Source organism: Boleophthalmus pectinirostris, unplaced genomic scaffold (assembly GCF_026225935.1).
Source record: "Boleophthalmus pectinirostris isolate CB_2022bp ecotype Guang Dong unplaced genomic scaffold, ASM2622593v1 HiC_scaffold_21, whole genome shotgun sequence".
NCBI lineage: Eukaryota > Metazoa > Chordata > Actinopteri > Gobiiformes > Gobiidae > Boleophthalmus > Boleophthalmus pectinirostris.
Window position 1 is genome coordinate 8202710 of NW_026571175.1, and position 19752 is coordinate 8222461.

The 19752-nt window shown below is 37.5% G+C and overlaps 3 protein-coding genes across 3 annotated transcripts; all 3 read right to left on the reverse strand.

Annotated features, from left to right (window-relative positions):
* Positions 1-459: 459 nt before the first annotated feature.
* On the reverse strand, positions 460-5794 carry si:ch73-196l6.5 (riboflavin transporter 2). The gene is made up of 4 exons (XM_055157467.1): positions 5755-5794; positions 3332-4335; positions 2471-2594; positions 460-1275 (listed from the first exon to the last, which is right to left on the reverse strand). The coding sequence occupies exons 2-4, from the start codon at positions 4315-4317 to the stop codon at positions 1066-1068; spliced, it is 1320 nt and encodes a 439-aa protein (XP_055013442.1). The 5' UTR covers positions 4318-4335; positions 5755-5794; the 3' UTR covers positions 460-1065.
* A 1381-nt stretch (positions 5795-7175) lies between these two features.
* On the reverse strand, positions 7176-12516 carry slc52a2 (solute carrier family 52 member 2). The gene is made up of 4 exons (XM_020939315.2): positions 12230-12516; positions 10712-11561; positions 10176-10299; positions 7176-8995 (listed from the first exon to the last, which is right to left on the reverse strand). The coding sequence occupies exons 1-4, from the start codon at positions 12357-12359 to the stop codon at positions 8786-8788; spliced, it is 1314 nt and encodes a 437-aa protein (XP_020794974.1). The 5' UTR covers positions 12360-12516; the 3' UTR covers positions 7176-8785.
* A 551-nt stretch (positions 12517-13067) lies between these two features.
* LOC110173302 (uncharacterized) lies at positions 13068-19717 on the reverse strand. Its single transcript, XM_055157177.1, is given in 4 exon segments — positions 13068-14564; positions 14566-16034; positions 19118-19184; positions 19644-19717. Coding segments are annotated over 3 exon segments (2574 nt in total). The 5' UTR covers positions 19179-19184; positions 19644-19717; the 3' UTR covers positions 13068-13520.
* Between the last annotated feature and the right edge of the window lie 35 nt (positions 19718-19752).

Genomic DNA, 19752 nt, shown 5'->3' on the forward strand with positions numbered 1-19752 from the left:
AAATAGATTAGTTCAAATAGATTAGAATATAGTGCCAGTATATCCAGTACAAACTATGTTTTGCACTGAACCCCAATGCTAGAAATGGCCCTGATTAGACATGTTTAAAATGTCTAATCTTCATAAAATACAGCTAAAATGCACTCAATTTGATATTATTCCAAAAGGTGAATTATAAAAGCCTCCAACTGCCTGGAACACACTATAGGGCAGTGTCAGTGAAAGGGAATCACCAAGTCCCACACATTCTGCGAGTTGAGCGTAACTGAAGGTATCTATGGAGGAAGTGTCTTGCTCAGTTACACCACTGCTGTTAAGAACCGTAAGTTTTAAAGTGATGCTCAACATAAAATTTCATGTAACTGTTTCATACATGTTTTTTGTGTTTTATTTTGATCCTTTTTGTGAATATTATATCATTGTATTTATTTATTAGTAATAACACTTGCCGTACTCCTCTTTAGTCATATTGTATATGACATAATGTATTTAAATAAAAAATAAATCTAATAACTCATGACATTACGCTTAATTCACTGGTCAAATCCAGAACAATCCGACCTTCACTGAGTCGGTCTCTATGTGGGTTTATAGTGAGGATTAGGTTATTTACAGTGGCATACTGCACAGGCTTCTGATAATCTTACCTTGAGCAGGACTTTGACCCATGTTTTGTCTGGTATAGAATACAAAAGACCATCTAAACAACTGGAGCAATATAAAGAAGAAATAGAAAGTAACTTAATTAAAAAATACACCACCAAGAACAAAACTGGAAAATAAAATTAGCACAAGTAATATCTGCGCAAAAGACAACTTAACATGGTAATCCATCATTTTAACATCCTTGAGTTTGCTTAACTGGCAATAGAGCTTTTAGATCACTGGTTTAATTTCATGCACATAAGGATAGTCTGGTCCTATACAAAATTATGCAGAAAATAAAAAGTGTAAATCTTCCATAACCTGGCAACAAACTGAATGTAGAGTCTCGTCTCCTGTTTTGTCCCACTCTGTAGAAACAAGGCTTGATTGTTGTTTGGTAAAAGTCTGACTGGTGTTGGTTCAGGGGCACTTGGTGTTGCAGGGGTCTCCTGATGAGAAGAAGCTGAAGATGCTGACCAGAGGAAACATGGTGACCGCCCCAAGCAGAGAACCCAACTGCACCACTGCGCCACACCACACAAGAGCGCTGTGTCCTTCATCACGCAGGATCACTCCCACCATCACCTTCACGTAGGACAGAGTGAGCACAAACACCACCCATGCCAGCACCTACAAGAATAAGCATAAGAATATAAGGCTACACATGGGCATTTCTGTGTGGAGGTTTCTCCCTGTGTCTGGGTGGGTTTCCCCCAAGCACTCTGTTTTCCTCCATCAACCCAAAACATGCACAGTCCTGTAGTCCTGACTAAGACTAGCTCAAGATCTGGAGATGGGTCCCCGGGCGCTGTACTGTCGTGCCCACTGCTCCTGACAGTTTGTCCCAGTGACATTGAAGGATGGGTCAAATGCAGAAGACAAGTTTCCCTCATAAGAGATCAATAAAGTATAGCTTATCCACTGGAAGGAGCCATCATATTGTTAAAGCAATCTTAATGTTTTATAATGAACTAATCTTATATTCATTCAATTATAGGGCCTATATGACATTTGTCTAATACATAATACATAATAATGTGTAATAGGGGTGTAATGATATCCAAGTGTCACAATACGATATTGTCACTGTATGAACCTCACGGTACGATATTTATAGCGATATCGTGGGAAAGCTCACGATATGGTGGGGAGGCTCACAATTAGGGATGTAATGATATCCAAATCCTTCGGTACAATATTTTCACGATATACATCTCACGGTTTATGGAGATATTGTGTGGAGGCTAACAAAACTGTTGATATGCTACTTTTTCCTCTTAAAATGCCTTGACAAGACTTAATCCTAAGAGCTAAGACTTAAAAGTGAAAAAAAAAGAACTGTTATTTTTTCATGTAGTCTACACTGAAATGGAGCAAAGGATCATGGTCTATGTAGTTCCCCCTGTCTTTTGCTATTGGTGCACCATAACTGTTAATTTAAGCAAAGAGACTTGTAATTGAATATATTGTGATGGTCCACGATATTATTGTGAGAACTCTGATGATACGATATCACAATATTCCGGTTATTGTTACATCCCTAATGTGTAACCTCATTAAAATATAGCACCTGAAATTGTGTTTTGTTTCATGCAGAAATGCTGATGCTGACCCACTTCATTCTGTAGGTGATGCTGAGGCTGTGTTATAAAAATCCAGAAAATGCTGGAATTAAAGTTTAAAATTTTCTGTCTTCTATTTGCGACTTGGAAACCCGTATCACAGCTTGAGAAACTCTGTTAATGCATTACACCCATATTTCCTATATAAATTCCAGCTGTAGAGTTAACCCTGTTTGTTACATATGATTTCTTCACACACTCACCATAATGACTCCTCCCCATGGGCCATGCACCAAGAGCGGACAGGGACTGAGGGCAGCCATCCACATGATGTAGGCCCCCACCCCACTGCCAACGATTGTAAGACTCCCCATCAACACCAGGGATCTGTGATGAACATTCTATTAAACTATTTTTTTATCAATTACCTACACAATATGATTCATTCAAACAGGGTGTTCGATGTAAAATATAGACTAATAGACAAATAGATAAAATGGGAAATCTTTGTCCCCATCTAGTGGACACTTTGAACGTTTTACAGATTGCAATACAGACCAGTGGTGGTTCTGAATTTGGGCAAGTGGACTGAATAAACGTTTTTTGTTTTTTGTTGTTGTTTTTTTGTATTTGTTAAGGTTAAGAGATTGGGTGGCCAAGAATCTAATTTGTCTCGAGTCAGCCTAGCAAAAATATTTAAAAATGTGATAACAGTTTATATTTAAGAGTTTAGCATTATTGAATCTAAATGTGAAACCTGAAAAGTGATTTTGATTTTACTTTGTACACATATTCAGTTCAGTTGTGTGCAAAATTACCGAAATTGATGCACTTTAAACCACTTTTACTATTCTAAGTTTCTTAAAGGTACAGTGCCTAATTTTAAACCATGAGTCACAGGCAGTCATTTCCACATGGTTCTCATCTACTAACATCTCCAATAAAAGTAAAAGTATCGGTCCTCATGGTTCTCATTCAACACAATTTAAAAATAGACTCTCAACACCATTCAGACATATTTTTCACAAATTCACAACTAAACGGACTAAACTAGAATACAGGCCCTTAATAACTAAACTAAACTGCAACGTTTTTGTACAGTGGAGCCTCGGTTATGGTCGTACCTTTTGGGCAGAAACATAGCGATGAAGCAGGCCAGGGGGTTAGACACAGCCGCCATCGTAGCACTCAGGTGGTAGACATTGTTCCCATAGGGCATACAGGAGTAGGACTGCACTGAAGGTAATACTACATTGGACAAACCATTAACCCAGGCCAGAATCACAAATATATACACCACCTCCACCACACTGTACGCCCCAGTCCCAAAGCGGCTTCTTCTTTTGGGGGTTTTATAAGAATCTAACATCAAATTCTGCTCGGGCCACTTGTTATTTTTGGCTTTTACCCCATTCGTATAGCGTCCATTGGTGGGTTCTCTTGCTACTGCGGGGTGGTAGTTCAGCAGGATGAACGCTACCAGACAAACTAGCATCATCGCGCTTAAAAAGAAGAAAAAAACCTCTACGGAGAAGTTTGCAGGCTGGTATTGCGCTTGGAGTTCAAATGAAGAAGTATTGGATGTTTGGTTTGAAATGTGGGTACTGTTTATGCAATGAACAACACCTACTCCTTGAACTAAAGCGACTAATGCAGGAAGCAGCCCACTCACGCCTTCTCCAATGTAATAAGTGGTCAAATATTCTGGCTTTAATTGCATCATGAATGGTAAAAACGTGACAGAGGAGGTGCAGTCTACAGTGGCTAAAAAAAAAGTAAGGACCAATAATGCACCGCTACGATGAAAGCCGGACACAACTAGAGTTTCTTTCCAAAAAAATCCAAGTAAAAAGCTAGCTACTGTGCCCAAACCTATGATAATGTATATGACCGCAGTTTCGTTGAGTTTTCCGGGGTGAAACCGATGCATTAGAGTGACGAAAATGGGTCCCACGTTGGCCATTTGGATGAGGACAGAGAGGTAGGAGGGCAGGAACCAGCCTTCAGGGATATGAGGGACGATCAGAGGCAGCTCCACCCAGAGACCGTTGATGGAGACCCAGGAACCCATCCCGAACAGGACGGCCAAAATGTGGGTGAGGAGAGACATTGTGCAGGTAAGGGATATCTAAAACAGAAAGAGAGAAGAAAATTATGATGGTTTAACATTGTATAAACAGATATTATGTTAATCAGGGTATAGCGATGTTAGCGAAACCAGCTGTCTTTTTTTTACTCCTACAGACTGAGGTGATTGACGGGTTTATCAGTGAAATCCATGGTCCCTTGTTAAATCTGATATGACTTAAAGGGCCCCATATTACACTATATTTGGCAATACAGGATGTGCTCCACTGTGTTTTTAAGATCCATACACTTTCACTAGAATCATTTGGATAATTTCAGTCGTGGAATTTCAAATCTCTGCTGAAATAAAGGTAAAAGTACGACTATATGACATCACACATCACTTCATGTCGGTAGACGGGGTTACTCAAACATGTGTAAATGAAACAAAACACATCTGCAGATATGTTTTTGATGAGGTAAGAGCATCCTGTAATGGCTAAAGTCTCATAAGAGTCAGTTTTGTATAAAATAGGACCCTTAAAAAACATACATATCTGAGAGAGTTATTGTGCTACAAATAAGTGGCTGTGATTTTAATTGAAGGCAGGTGTCCAGCATCTTTTTTAGCACACACAAAGCAGTTGTAAGGGCAAGGATACGTGCATAAAATACTTAAATATTATTAAGATTTGTACTTTCGGTTACCTGTACTTTTTACATGATTTTGACAATAAATGACTACACTCTCTTGAGGGTAATGATTGATCAAACAAGCTGGAAAATGGAATTTTCTTTTCTAGTTTTGTTAATGTTTAAACTTAAAAAAAAACTGACTGTGAACTATCAATTAAATTTTCTAAAATATTCCAAAACACCAACACATGGACTGAGCAGACTTTTTCCTCTTGAATTTTGATCTCAGGGGGAGTTTGGGTTAAAAGTGGTTTGAAACAACAAAACCTCATGCAGCTCAGGAACGCCTTATGTAAGCACTGAAACATCTGACCACTGCTTTGTCCATTCAAAGGTTAGACACGCACAGATAATTACAATGAAGAATAGACCTGGACAATACTGTGACAGGAGTACAAAGTGAAACCATTTGTCTCAACACTGTGATGATAAAACACTATATGCTATTGTTAATTTTACCGTTTCTATCAAAAAGTTAAGTTACAATAAGTAGAAGCAGAATAAATTTGAAAATTGAGTATATCGAATAAAAATAAAAAGGCAGCAATAAGATCAGATTTTTGACATAATATTTTTACATAAAAAATCACACAAAATAATATGACAAAATATATAAATTATTATATTACTACAAATTAAAAATTGATTAATTTGGAATAATACAGCATTTAAAAGGTAAAAAAAAAATCATATTATTTCTGTATTTGTTTGTTATGTGTAAAAATGTGATTTAAATAGCCATTTTTTGTGTGCATGTTTGTTGTGTGGCGCTGTAAATACTCACATGCTGCTGCAGTAGAGCTCTGGGGTTTCTGATCCAAAGTCCTGGTGCTTAAAGCACAGAGGTGCAGGATTAGACCCTCCTTCTGAAACAGCCAACCGTTACACTCACACCGGGGCACTTAGCAGATGATTGTCTTCAAAAACCCTTCCACAAAGTGTACAGGGGGCAGGAGATCACATGGAGCTGTTTGGTGGTGGTCACATCTCCGTTTGCCTTTGGGGTGCTTTAAAAAGACAGAGCCCTTTCAAGAAATCAGACAAGTTAGTTAATTCTGCTAGCAGCGTTCATACTGGATCAGTGGAGTTACATAAGCACACGTTTCTTTGATTGCACATGATTGTTTTATATGTGAAAAGGGGGACTGGGAGGATAATGGTATTACAGTAACTAAGATTAACAAGTGTTTATTTATTCAGTAAGGCTTTGATCGCATGATGCATTCATTTTAAAGGTTATCAGTGCACTTTTTACAGACAATGCTATAATCTACTAAACAAACTGCTCATGGTAAACTTTGTTGTTTAAAAATGTACACTACCAGTGAAAAGGTTGACACACTCCCCCTTTCAGTGTTTTTTTTTAACTACTTTCTACAATTTAGATACATATGCAATGTGGGTGAATATGATTAAGGACACAATGACAAATTTTGCCACACTACTGCACCTGATATTCCCAGTGGTCTCCCATCCAATACTACCCAGGCCTGGTCCTGACTTTAAGATCTGACGAGATTAGGCTTTGACAAGCTGATTTGGTCAAATAATTTACTACATAATTAATTTAATTATTGAATTATATAGTAAAGGAAAAAGTAAAATTTCTTAAATGTTTCTTTCTTTTTCATAATTATTATTTTCTTTATTAATTCCATATATATTACTTAATAATGTCTTCTGTGTGTATATAAAATGAAGAAAGTAGCTGGGAAAAAAAAAAGTGAATGACTAGTTGTGTAATATTTAAGAACCTATGGGTTATCTGTGAATTTTAAAAATAGAAAAACATTAACTTTAACAACTGTCCATTTTCAGTTTTATGCAGCTAATATCCTGAAGATGTGAGACAGCCTCTGTCCATTGAGTAGAGGTCAGAGTCCAGCTGATAGAATTGAATGGTCTTCTGATACAGATTTTATTGTTTGAAGTCATTGCATTGCCATTTACCTCTCTTGTTCTTGAATTCTCACCATCATTTTGAATTACTTTGTGTACAAATTGTGCTCTATAAGTAAATGTGCCTAGGCTAGGGTTTTAAACTCGGAGTTGGTGGAAGAGAGTCAAGCTATGTATAGGCTTATGGAAATAATAATGAGATACATGTATATGATTAAAAGTACAAGTTTGACCAACTGTGACAAAACCTTTGTAAAGTCCACAGGCTGACCATAATGAACAAAAATGAGATTAGATACAAACACAACCAGTTTCAAGTTTAATTACAGAAGGGACAAGGCAAATTAGTGCAACTCAAAGTAGAAATGTGTCTCTTCGTGTGCTACGGTTTAACATATAAAAACATTGATTAGTTTAAAAGGAGTCTGAGCATTTAAAGCACATTTGATCATTTAGTGACAAATGATATTTGTGGTTCCATTCAAGTAAAGATGGAATGACCAAAACACTTGGCAAAGGAAAAGGTACTAGATGAAACTAAAGGGAATGTCACCTAAAAGGCCTATATTTGGCTATTTTCTGATCTATGTTATAATGATTTGACATCAAAACCATACCTGGAGTTGTGTTTTGTTTCATTCACACATGTTTAACACACAAATCTAGAATATTTGGGTTAGTTTTTCTCATAAACGGAAAACACTCTCACCTTGTGATGTCATGTGGTAATACAAAAGTATTTTAAAATAGATAAACTTTCACTAGAATCATTGGGACATTTTTAGCCAATCATTGCACTTAAGGTAAAAGGCAGCTGTTAACATAGCACTATCACTTCATGACATAACAGGATGGAGCAGAGCATTTTGAGCTCTGGAGATGTAAACATACTAAAAATAAATGGTTACTAAAACGTGTGAATGAAACAAAATATTACTCCAGGTCTGTTTTTGAGGAGGTAATAATATTCTAACACAAATTAAAGCACTTGAGAATCCATTTTGTGTAATATAGTACCTTTACAAAAAATATACATGTTAAAAGGCCCACCACCTGATAGTTATTGATCTTACACAGATAAAAACACCTGTAGTATTTAATTATCAAACATAGATCTGACCTATAAGATTTGATCTGACCTATAACTTGGTCTGTGGCATCACCTGCTTGTATCCATTGAGATAAGTCATACTAGGCCATACTAGGCGAAGCAAACACATCTCCATGGAAACAATAAGGTGGCTGAAAAGTCTCCATCAGAAAAGCTCCATGGTGCATCTTTAAATACAACATAAAATTGTAAATACAACATTAATCATAATTTAAAAACATGTATGTTTTCAATTTATATAAAGAGGTAGCAAAACATTTTCCACAGACATCGAGTAATTGAATAATAGAAAATATCTGGGCTCGGATAAAAGTTTCTTCAAAATGATACAGCTCAAATAGACGATATTAGAAGATATTATTAAAATTATTACGAAGTATAAAACAACTGTGAAATCATCTTGAGTAAAAATATTCAGTTATTTCAGATAAAAAACAAAAACAAAAAAAAACAGATCAATTCAAAAACATGTGGCTTGTACATTCATTAGTGTACTTGTTGAACTGTGCCTTGTTACTGCAGAGATGCTGTAAACATTGAATAATATGGAGCCTGTCTCCCTGAGTTTGGCACATGATTGCTATGAACTTACACCATCTCCTCTGCATCAACAACAACACAAAGCACATGTGGTTTCAAGCACATTCACTTCCCTGTGGCTCCTCTCCGCTCACAAAGACGTGATTATCAGGGAAACATTTTAACCTATCTGAGACTTCTTCATTCTGGTCTCTGTGATACAAAGGTCAACCAAAAGGTTTAGTGTTTGAGCAGTAAAATCCCACAAGTACTTGCTGTTTTGATTCTAGCTGCAGTTGTTGACACAATCCTGAGCGCGAGAAAACACATGGTAGACATTGACGAGAGGGAACATGACCAAAGCTCCGATGAGAGAGCCGGCCTGGATGAAGATGCCACACCAGAGCAGGGCAGAGTGTCCAGCCTCGTGAAGCAAGGTCCCAATGACCACCTTCAGGTACGAGAAGACCCCCGTGAACAAAATCCACGAGAGCACCTGGAGGCAGAGAGAGTTTTTGTCATATATTTGCAGACTAATATTACATAACATCTTAGAAAAAGCTAAACCAAAACTACAACTAATATTACACCCAAATAAAAAAATGGTAAAAAATATTTCAACATTTTCATCAACTAAAACTAGACTAAAACAAAAAAAGAATTTGGGAATTAAATTTTGGCTAAAACTAAAAATCATTTTTAAAAAAAATTTTTTAAATCTAGATGATACACAATAACGTCACCAGGCTGGTTTACATTAGGCTGCTGTGTCTTCACTGAGATAAGTGATGATATCAGCTCATTTGGAGGAAAGACTGTATCAAGGACATTTACAAAAGGAAGTAAGAGGAGGCAGCCTGTTATATTCTAAAAGATGTACTTATTTTATAACTAGACTAGACTTTTTTGGTTTTAAAGTTCTATTTAAGATGGTTTTGATTTTATTACCTAGCAGCTGTGAGGTAATTTCCATCATAGATTAAGTGTGGTCCTAAGTCATTAATTAAACTCATTTAAACAATGGAAATAAACATGTTTGACACTGATAAATTGCTAAAAATAGCCAAGCCCAAACAGGTCTCACCTTGGGTAAACAGGGCTTAGTAAAGCATACTTTAGCTGGCATGACCACTGTTAAAACAATGCATTAAATACAGAACCACAGCATCACTAACCACCAGAATCATAAGAAACCGTAAAGTTCCTGTGAGAAAAAATATTTTTGGCCACAATGTTCTATCTGAAAAGGGCTATAACTGTATTGTAGAACAGTTTGCCAACTTTTGTGAGTGAGGGTTGGGTAGGTGTTTGTTTGTTTATTTGTTTATTTAGAAATAAAAAAAACATGTTGTACCAAGATAACTTTTTATATTAAATTTATTGACAGTGACATATACTGCAAAATCATATTTGCCAAGACCTAAATGACATGTTAAAGTTACAAACTATATACAGCCTTATAAGATAGTGAGCAAAGAGAAAGTGGGGTGAAGAGAGAGGGTGACGTTCAATATTGATAACCAGCGTGGAATCTCGCAAACACCATCTAGTCAAGTATGCACGTTTCGACCAAACCCTCCGGCACAGGGTAACACAAATATACTTTTATTTTCACTTATCTAGTATATAGTATTATAAATATTATATTATAAATACTTGTAGTTATTGTTACTCACCACTAGAGCAATGCCAGAGGAGTATCCAAGGAGCGGAGGGCAGGGGCTAAGAGCGGCTAAAGCCATGAGGTACGAAGCGAAGACTCCTCCAGTGATGGTCAGGCAGCCCAGACCACTCACTGACCTGACAAACACACCAGCAATACTGTTTAATACCTGATACATTCTTAAACTCAAAACAAATTTTCTAGGATCGTCAAAAATCTAAACTAAATACTAATTTGAGTAGGTATTTTTATATGAAAAATCTGACACATAACTTTAAAATTACTTCATCTTAAACCTGAATATCTTGAATAGTATAATATTAGTTCCCATCAGTTCATTGTTCAGCATTTTTGTGTTAGCAGTAATGATGTCACATGTTTTTTACCAGTTCGATTAGCTGATTGTAGCTAACTATCCATGGGTTTCAAAATTATTATTGCTATAGCAATTAACAATTTAAAGTTAAATATTACATCTTTTGAATTATGAAAAGTACTTAAAATGTCACATATAACAAACTGAACCCCATGAATAGAACAAAACCTTACCTCAAAACAAAAAACATGGCAAGGAAGCAGGCAAGGGGGTTTGCGATGTTGCCAAGGACGACGGAGAGGTGAAAGGTCATGGGGCTATAGGGGAGACAGGTGAAGCTCTGGATAGATGGCAGGACTCCATTGGTCAAAGCGTTGGCTAAGGCCAGTAAAATCAGAAGGTAAACATTATGAAGTGTCCAAAATGAGTGAGCAGGAGGCTGCTGCTCCTCTATCTGCTCCTGCTGCTCTGACAGGGGCGTCCCGTTGTTGAGGGGATGTGTCTCCTCTCCACTCTTCATTGCACTGGTTTTGTCCACATCTGGAGGGGAGTGCATCTGAGCCGTCTGTCTTCTGGTTAGCGCCACAAAACTTAAAGCGGACACAGTGAGCATTACAAACAAGAACCAGAAGAAGTTTTGAGCAGGGAAGTTCTCTTTCAAGTGCTCTGCTTTGGTTGTGCCATTGACTGATTTGCACTCCAGTTTACCAACACCCTGTCCTAAAGCAACAATACAGGGGAACAATGCACTTAAGCCTTGTCCGATGAAGAAGGTGCGTATATACTGAGGGGGGTATCTGAACATGAATGGTAGAAAGGTGACATTTGACGTACAGCAAACAAAAGACAAAACAAAAGTGAAAAGGAAAAATGGTATTGATCGCTCCTGTCCAGCCACAGTGATGGTGTGAGACCAGAAAATGGCCAAAAATGCTGCCGTGACAATAGCCAGCACCTGGATGATGTGGATGACGACACGTTCGTTGAGCCGGCCCGGAGCACAGTAGTGAGTGATGGTCACCGCGATCGGACCCAGATTTCCAAACGCAATGAGGACAGAGAGGTAGGCGGGCAGGTTCCACTCTAAAACAAAGCACAATTTACTTAATCCTCCGTCTTTATACTTGTCTACAGTCAATTAAAACTATAAAAATTAAAAATAAAGAAAATAAGAAATAAGTGAACTCCAATTAGAGTTCATTGACTTCATTTAACCTGCTTTATTATACAGCCCCAACTAAATAATTATACTACTATGTGGATTAGCTATGTATACAGTCTATATATGCACATTCATACAGTCATATCACTTGTGTACTTTTAAAGGGATCAGAAAATAACAACAGAAATAGTATAAACTAGATCTAAATGTTTGAGGTACGACAAGACACAGCACGTCTTGATTAAATTAACGTTTTTGATTTATGATCTGTAATGAAATTATGTGTAATCATTTTAGGCTAGCTACAATACCTCTGTGAAATGTCCTGGTAAAGCTGCTCCCACTGTGGGGACGCAACCATTACTATGTACTATCGTTGCTCATGTGTAGTACAGAGGTTACTCAGCATTCATTGTCAACTTCCTATTGAATTGCAGAGATGCTAGCAGCAGCACAATAGCAATCAGCTAATAGGGCAAAGGACACATTTCAAAGATTAAACACACACATATCGTGATAGACTAATGTTGTGACTAGAGTTGACCAAAGGGCACCTCAGGACACCCCGTGCTCGGGACCAGACACTGACCTTCGGGCAGCACATTGACCACCACCGGCAGCTCGACCCACAGACTGTTCACGGAGATCCAGGAGCCCATCGCGAACAGCGCCATGAGGACGTGGGTCACGACCGTACTCTCCCACCAGCCTTCCGACATCGTGCCTCTGTCTCCGGCTGAAAAAAAGAGAGAGAAGACACACTCCAGACGCGTGTTTAAATCGGAGAAGAGTCGCACGGTGAAATACACGCCGACGTAACCTGGAGAGGAGTTACGCAAAGGAAGTGCCCGCCCCCTCTGAGCATTTAAGAGTCATTGTCATTTTCTAAACTAACCTGCTTTTCGTGATTTGTCTCTTTATTTTCATTTATACAACGCCCCAATGTATGTTTTGTATTGAATGCCCTTTTGTCTTCAAGCATTACGTGACATCTCAGTCCGTTTACCCAAGTCAAGAAATTAAGAGAATTGCACTTTGTTACAATTTTTGTAAAACATGCCTCAGTCACATTCCTATTAAAACTAAAAATAATTACGTATGATCATCAGTATTTTATGAAAAGAATGATATAACACAATGCCATATTTGATTGCCCTTGGATTTTATACATTTTACCTATTGGCAGAAAAAGTAGGCTACTGATTACTCAACTATAGGCCACATGAAGAGGCTATTTAGTGTACTGGCTTAACCTTTTAATTTGTTTTTAAATCCTTATTTCCATAAGCTTGTTTTTGTAACATTATAGGCAGAGATGCAGACAGTCACATGTCCCCAAATCTCTAAGAGCTACATAGTGACAAACAACAGAATACAATGAGGTATTTGTAATGAAAACAAGTTAAACAAGAGAAGATTGTGCAATATAGCAGCAAATATTATTTTTAATAAATGTGCAGAAACAGTGAAAGCCATTATGATGATCCAATGCAGGTGCAAAAAAAAAAAATTATGTACATTATGTAATATGTACTTGCTTATCATTGAACATAGTGCACGCAAGGTTCACTACTAGAATCTTCTGCTATCACAATAGTCTTTATCTTTCAAATGTATATTGAAGATGCTATTTATTTTGGTAGTTCAGCTAAAAAGTATGTGGTTGAAAGCAAATACTGCATATAATTATTTCAGACATAATAAATATGTTGTTTGAAAATTGGAATTTGTAGCATTTGCATTGCAGCAAATTTGGAATGGCAACTCAAAAAATATGTTGAAATATTTATTAGTATTATTGAAACTCGATGTCAAATTTGATGGAGTCATTTTTATTTCCTTTTCAATTGAACTACTAAAACAAATACTAAACTCTATTGTTACAATGCTGGTGGCTCAAAATTCGTCACTCCCTGCTGCACCTCACTTTCTTTCTGTTGGGAGTATTTTGGATATATCCGTTTTGGGGCTAAGACCAGTGAAAAACCAGGTCTAACACGTGGCAGTGCCATCTTCAGTCTGGCTGCGATTGCTGTGGCGTTTCCCTGTGCGCCATTCAGATATGGGCTTGTGTTGTTGAGGATCATCTTTTGGTAGAGGACTTCACAGCGCATGCACTCCATCCTCTCTGCTCGGCTCATCCTCTCAAAGCGCAGCATCATTTTCTCCAGGTCATCCCGTGTCCTGCACGGACCTCCATTCCTCTTGACTGTTTCAATGATATAATCTTTGTCCATGATTTCTGGAAAACGCATTAGTTGCCGCCCTTTTAAAGCATACATTTTGTCTTCAACTTTCCCTATTACTTTATTATTATTTGCGTGTCTATTCTCAATACGTTCTTGTGCATATTGGTCTTTTGTGTCGTCCTCTTCAACATCAGAGCCAGCAGAGGACACTTCACTGTCATCTTGGCTCTTTCTATCCAAAAATGTTTGACCAAAGGGATTTTCAGCCATCAATGCTGAGAAAGTACATCTTGACAGTTTGCGGCACAACTCCGGTGATGGCACTTGTGAATATTTCCCTCCCGGTAAATAATTCTTGAGGTGCTTGTCTGCAGCTGTGGCGATTGCCTTCACCACTCTCTTCAAACTGGCTCTGATCAGCTCTCTATTTGTGGGTCCGTAACCACAGAAACTGAAAACACCGCTGTAGGTTTTCTCTGACAAAGGAATCAGGGCAAACACATTTGTCTTGGTGTAAGGCTCAAGTAGGGTAGCCGGATCTTTGGACCAATCCAGAAATGTTTGATACAGCCCAAGCAAGTAGGAGGGATACATGGTAAATGTTGCAGCACTTTTTAACAGCTGCATGTAGGGGCCAAGTATTTTACAGTAAATCAAGGCCAGAACACAAACAAAGCTCTGAATTATTGAATCATTAGCATCATTTGCAACACTTTCAAGAACAATATTTGGGGATATCATTTTCCAAGGCTAACATGTCAGAGAAAAACAGCCCTATCTCTTTATAATGGTGAATGAGACCAGCTGATGCTTCAAAGTAATTGTTGATTCTGGTAGTTGATTCTTCCATCAATTCTGAAGGATTTCGCTTTTCGCTACAAAATGCCAGCCAATGTTTTCTAAAAGTTGTATTGTGCTGCGACTTTGGACTTAGTAATGCGCACGCCATGTGAATGTAACGGGAAGTAGCGCTTTCCTTGAAATTTACAAAACTGTGAAACTTTGGCAATTTATCTCGACCAAGTTTTGACCCTGTTTTCTGGGTGATCTGCATTTCCAAACTTAGAATCTGCTCTTCCACTAACTGATGTAATTCGACGAGAAAGTTAGCGTTGTGATGTATAAACTCTACAGGTGTACCGAGTGAAATCCTGTAGGGGTATTCAGACAAATTTTTCTCAAGTTCATCCACTTCTTGTTTCTCATTACGCATCAGTGTGTACTGGTTTTTAAGGAGTTCGAGACACACTCTTTGACATTGCTCTGTTATCCCACCATAGACACTTGACAGCTTGTGGACAGATTCTGCTGCTATGTCGAGCAAAGTTAATGATTCATCATAGTAACCTGTGTCTGTTAAACACTTAGCTTTGTCTTGGTCTTGGCTGTTTTCCATATCTGTCTCATTTGTTTTGACATTGGATTCTTTAACTACTGTCTGCTCTTCTGTGACTTCATAATCTTCAGGTTCCTCTTTGACTTTAACTGGCTTAAAAATAGGCTGCTCTTCTTTTTTATGTCTTTTGACCATTGGTTGATTCCTGTTTAGCTCTTCTTGTGAGTCCTCAAGGGAAAGGAGATCAAATGGACTTAGAAGTAAAGTTTCATTTGCAACATATCTTCTATTTCTCTGGCTCTTAGTTTCAGAATTATTGCAGTACATTTTCAGCGTTTTGATCCTTGTTTTCAGCTCTGAAAGCACTTTTGAAAAATCTCCATTCTTACAAAAGTCTGGATCAAACTTTTTAAGCCAGTGAACTATGACAATAGGAGCAAGATTTTCCCTTTGGGCAAAGTCATCTAATTCAAGGACTAAACCGTTTGTGACCTCTATCAACTGTGCTCTCTCTGAAAAATCCTTCAGCTCCAGTAGGTCGTTGCGCTCAATGCCAATGCTATCACAGATTGGTCCTACAAAATCAAAATTCACAGCTAGCTCAAGAAAACTTAGCCTGGAATCTCCAAGCAGACTGAGGGTAGTAGCAATTCCTCTTTCAATTAGTCGGCGAAAGTCTGCAGTTTTATGGGCAGGAAATATTTTCTTTAGCCATGTAACAATAGACATCCATGGAAAGTTGTTGTCCTCCCTCAAAAGTCCTACTTGTATTAAGACTCTGTTTCTGCAGGGCCCCTGATCAAGATCTAATCCCTCCCCTGACTGAGGACCGATGAAATCCGCCACAAGTTTCCAGTAGTATTCATCTCCTGAAAAACATTTAATAAAACATGAACTAAAATAATTTTAACTAGCTTTGCAAATGTGTAATAAATAACATTCAAAAATAAATGGGTATTTAATATAAATATATATAAATAAATATATTAATATACATAAATATAATATATTATATTATTTATAATATAATATAAATATGTGTAATATATTAATATATATAAATTGGTTTTAATACATAATTTAATTATGCTCTAATACATTCAAGATAATACATTTAAAATATGAAAAAAATCAACAGTATAAAAGATAATTTGTTTCATCAGATTACAAATTTTAAATTTTACATTACATTACATTCTCATTCTGAAAAAACATGTTTAAATTATTTTCATTCTAAATTTCAATAGATGAAGTATAGAGGTTCAATGTGTTTAAAATTCTAAATAACAATAAAAATAAAAAATATGCATATATAGTATATATATTTTTCAGTCAAAATTTAGAGTGTAAAATCTGAAGTGAAAAAAACTGCAGCAAAGATCCAAGATGCCAAGCAATCCATCACGTGTGACTGTGGAGGATAAACGCACACTGTTTCGTCTGTGGGTGGGGCTTATAGTTAGAGGAATCAACTAGTTATAGTTAAGGAATCAAAGAGATTTGTTTTGATTAGGCTAATTCAGACCAATCAGACATTTCCTGGTTATTATTAAGTTAGATTGTCTCACTAAGGATCGATTGCTTATGTCTTGGCATCTGCAAATTTTTTCACTGTCATCACTGGTGCTACCTATTACAGTGAACAAAAAAAGCAAAGCCGACACACTTACTCACGAACTACATTTAATGAATTTTGATCAGTCATTCTCTCTCTGTGTGCCACTCCCATATATATCGTCTTCCCACTGATTGGTTGGCTAATCCAAAAGTAATGTCCACACAACACAATATAGAGGGATTATCAGACCACATCACTTCGTGCTCGACTGTGCATGTCTCCTGCATAAAGAGCCGCTGTCCTATCTGGTGTCATGCCACTGCCTTGTAGGATTTCAGCAGATTTCAGGCTCTCCCGGGGGCTAGGCTAGTTGTATCAATTAGGGGGGTATTCCATTAGACTGTATATATAAATGGACATAGCTAACGTGCTAGCTGCCACATTCCAAATAGGAAGTTTGCATGCACGCTCTTTCAGCTCCTTCTGATCTTGGCTTCCATTGGAATATTCTCATCCCTCTCTCTGTGACTCCTGCTGTGAGACTCGTCATTTTCATCTTAAAATGTTCGTAATAACCTGCTCTACATGATCTTGCTTGATCCTGCTTTTTTTTCTATTTTGTCCGTCAAAAAAATCCTTTTCATAATATAGAGCCTGGCTCCAAATGCGCTCCTGTAACCATTACCATCACAAGCTTCATTTGAGTGGCACTGAACGCTATGGGTGATGTCACACTTACTTAGTTCACTTTTTTATACAGTCTATGGGTATTCCATGAAGCGGTTTCAGGCTTATTAAAGCCTCAGGTCTATTCCACCAAAGTGAATAACCAGCTGAGTTGCTGCAGTAACAAGCACCCGAAAACAAACCTGGTCAGGATCAGGCTAACTGTCAAGAATATTTTAGCTCGGTGTCCAAGAATCTCTGTCTCACTTTAGTCAGAAGTTTCAGCACGTGCATCACACACCTGTTTTAGAACACCTGTCTCTCTCTGATATAGTTTAAAAAGTGACTTTTATAGTCATCTCACTTGAGACTTTTACAGTCCATACGCTCCTACGCACAGGACACACGTGTGGACGTTGCACTAATCAAAAAGGCACAAACCATATAAAAGCCTATGGCCATTATTTCATTAAAATGATCTTGCACATGTGGCTGCTGTGAGGAGCAGTGTAGCTTTTACACATAGACAGACCCTGGTTTGGACTCTGAAGATGACAGTGGGTCCTGTCTGTTTGCTCCTTCATCACGTCTGTCTGTCTCTCTTCATTCCCTCGTCTCTCACTCCCTGTCAAACTGCCAAACACCTTGGTGCTGATTTTATCATTTCTTATTAGGGTACAGGTGAAGAGTTCCGTTACAGCTTCACTTTTACGCACAACAGAACATAAGCTCTGCATGTACTACTGCACATTGGGAATGGGTCAGGCAACTTCATTCCCCGGGCGTATGAACCAGGTTCCCCCCTCCGCAGCCAGCCTTCTCTTGACCCAAGGTCTGACCAGGAGAGGAGGGGGAGCAAACAGGAGAGGAGTGGGAGTCAAGTCTTTCCTCTTACTCCTCAGATCAGATCGTTTATTCAGATCAAAAAACAAAACATTTTTGGCCCATTTCTATGATGTCATTGCTCCATTGCTCTGGCCTTCCTAGAGTCACCATGAGCACACACAAAGTGCAGTTTAGACCCAGGCTTATTTCTATCATGTAACAACTTGAGGCTTAAGCTGGAGATGAAGCTAGATTCAGCTCAGGATTTCAGGATAAGCCTGGATTTGTTAAACCACTTTGACGGAATACCACCCAGGTATGAGTGGATGTCCGGCTACTGAAGTTTGAGCCATTTCTTCTCGTTATTTAGCACTCACCTGAATTTAACGAATTTATCATACAATGATAAAGTGCGCACGATTTTAGTGCACTGACATGAGCGCTACCTAGTGTTGCAACTTCAGGTTAACTGCACTGACAGCAATGCTTTCTGCTCTCAGGTTGCATGTGCATTCGCTGTGTTGATAAACAAATAATCTGAAATTGTACGGACATCTCCTATGGCTCACTTTTGGATTGGCTAACCAATCAGTGGGCAGAAGGTATATATGGGCGTGGCACACAAACATTGTGTCATTCATTAAATGCAGATTGGGAGTAAGTGTGTGGACTTTATCTCGCTTTCTATTTTAAACTGTTTCATCATCAAAAATTAAATTATCCATCCATCCATATTTTAAATAGTTTCATCATCAAAAATTTAATAAAAAATACTTTATATATATATATATATATATATATATATATATATATATATATATATATATATATATATATATGGTTTAAATATGCAAAATTAGCATGTGCTAGATTCTAGATTTCAATCTACATGTTCCCACTTACTCAGATTAGCCTCAGTCACAACATCTTTTTCACTTAAAGAATAGTCTTCACTACTTTCCATGATTACCTGTTAAAAACAAAAAAAAAAAGTTTATAAATATTATAATATATATTTAATGATGAAAAAGTTGAAAGAGGTGTAATGTTTTAGCAATGGCATACTCTAATCAAAAAACAAAAAGATTATTAAAACACTAAACAAAACACCAATTTGTGTTAAAATAAGATTTGTATTATTGCAACGTTTTAAACTGGGTAAGGTTTTCCAACGGAGCTTAAGTATATGATCTGTATATAACAATGAAAACAAAACAATTGCTAACAAAGCTAAAGCTACAGCAAAATTCCAAGCTGCAGTTAGCATGGTGAGTTAACTAAAACAGTCACATAAACTAGGCAAAAAATCTGCCAAAAATTAGAAAATGAATACGCTTTGAGAAATAAAGCTAGGTCACTTGTTGTCGCTTGTTGTGTTATTGCATTATGTTTTAAAATGTGCATTAAATATACAATTAAAATATCTTACTGATGGTTAGCATGAGCCAGCCACACGAAGAACCTCAACCAGATCCATATGCTGCGTTGTGATTGGTCTATTTTGCGGAGGGCGGGTTCACGAGATTTTTTTCTGCCAA

What these genes read in the sequence shown, in the direction of transcription:
- si:ch73-196l6.5 (XM_055157467.1), bottom strand. Translation starts at nt 4,317, where the DNA reads ATGTCTCTCCTCACCCACATTTTGGCCGTCCTGTTCGGGATGGGTTCC. An exon ending in GCTATGTTTCTGCCCAAAAG is followed by an intron (nt 2,595 to 3,331) that starts GTACGACCATAA and finishes TGTTCATCACAG; the next exon opens with ATCCCTGGTGTTGATGGGGA. An exon ending in CATGGGGAGGAGTCATTATG is followed by an intron (nt 1,276 to 2,470) that starts GTGAGTGTGTGA and finishes TTATTCTTGTAG; the next exon opens with GTGCTGGCATGGGTGGTGTT.
- slc52a2 (XM_020939315.2), bottom strand. Translation starts at nt 12,359, where the DNA reads ATGTCGGAAGGCTGGTGGGAGAGTACGGTCGTGACCCACGTCCTCATG. An exon ending in GCCATGTTTTTTGTTTTGAG is followed by an intron (nt 10,300 to 10,711) that starts GTAAGGTTTTGT and finishes TGTGTTTGTCAG; the next exon opens with GTCAGTGAGTGGTCTGGGCT. An exon ending in CCTCTGGCATTGCTCTAGTG is followed by an intron (nt 8,996 to 10,175) that starts GTGAGTAACAAT and finishes CTCTGCCTCCAG; the next exon opens with GTGCTCTCGTGGATTTTGTT.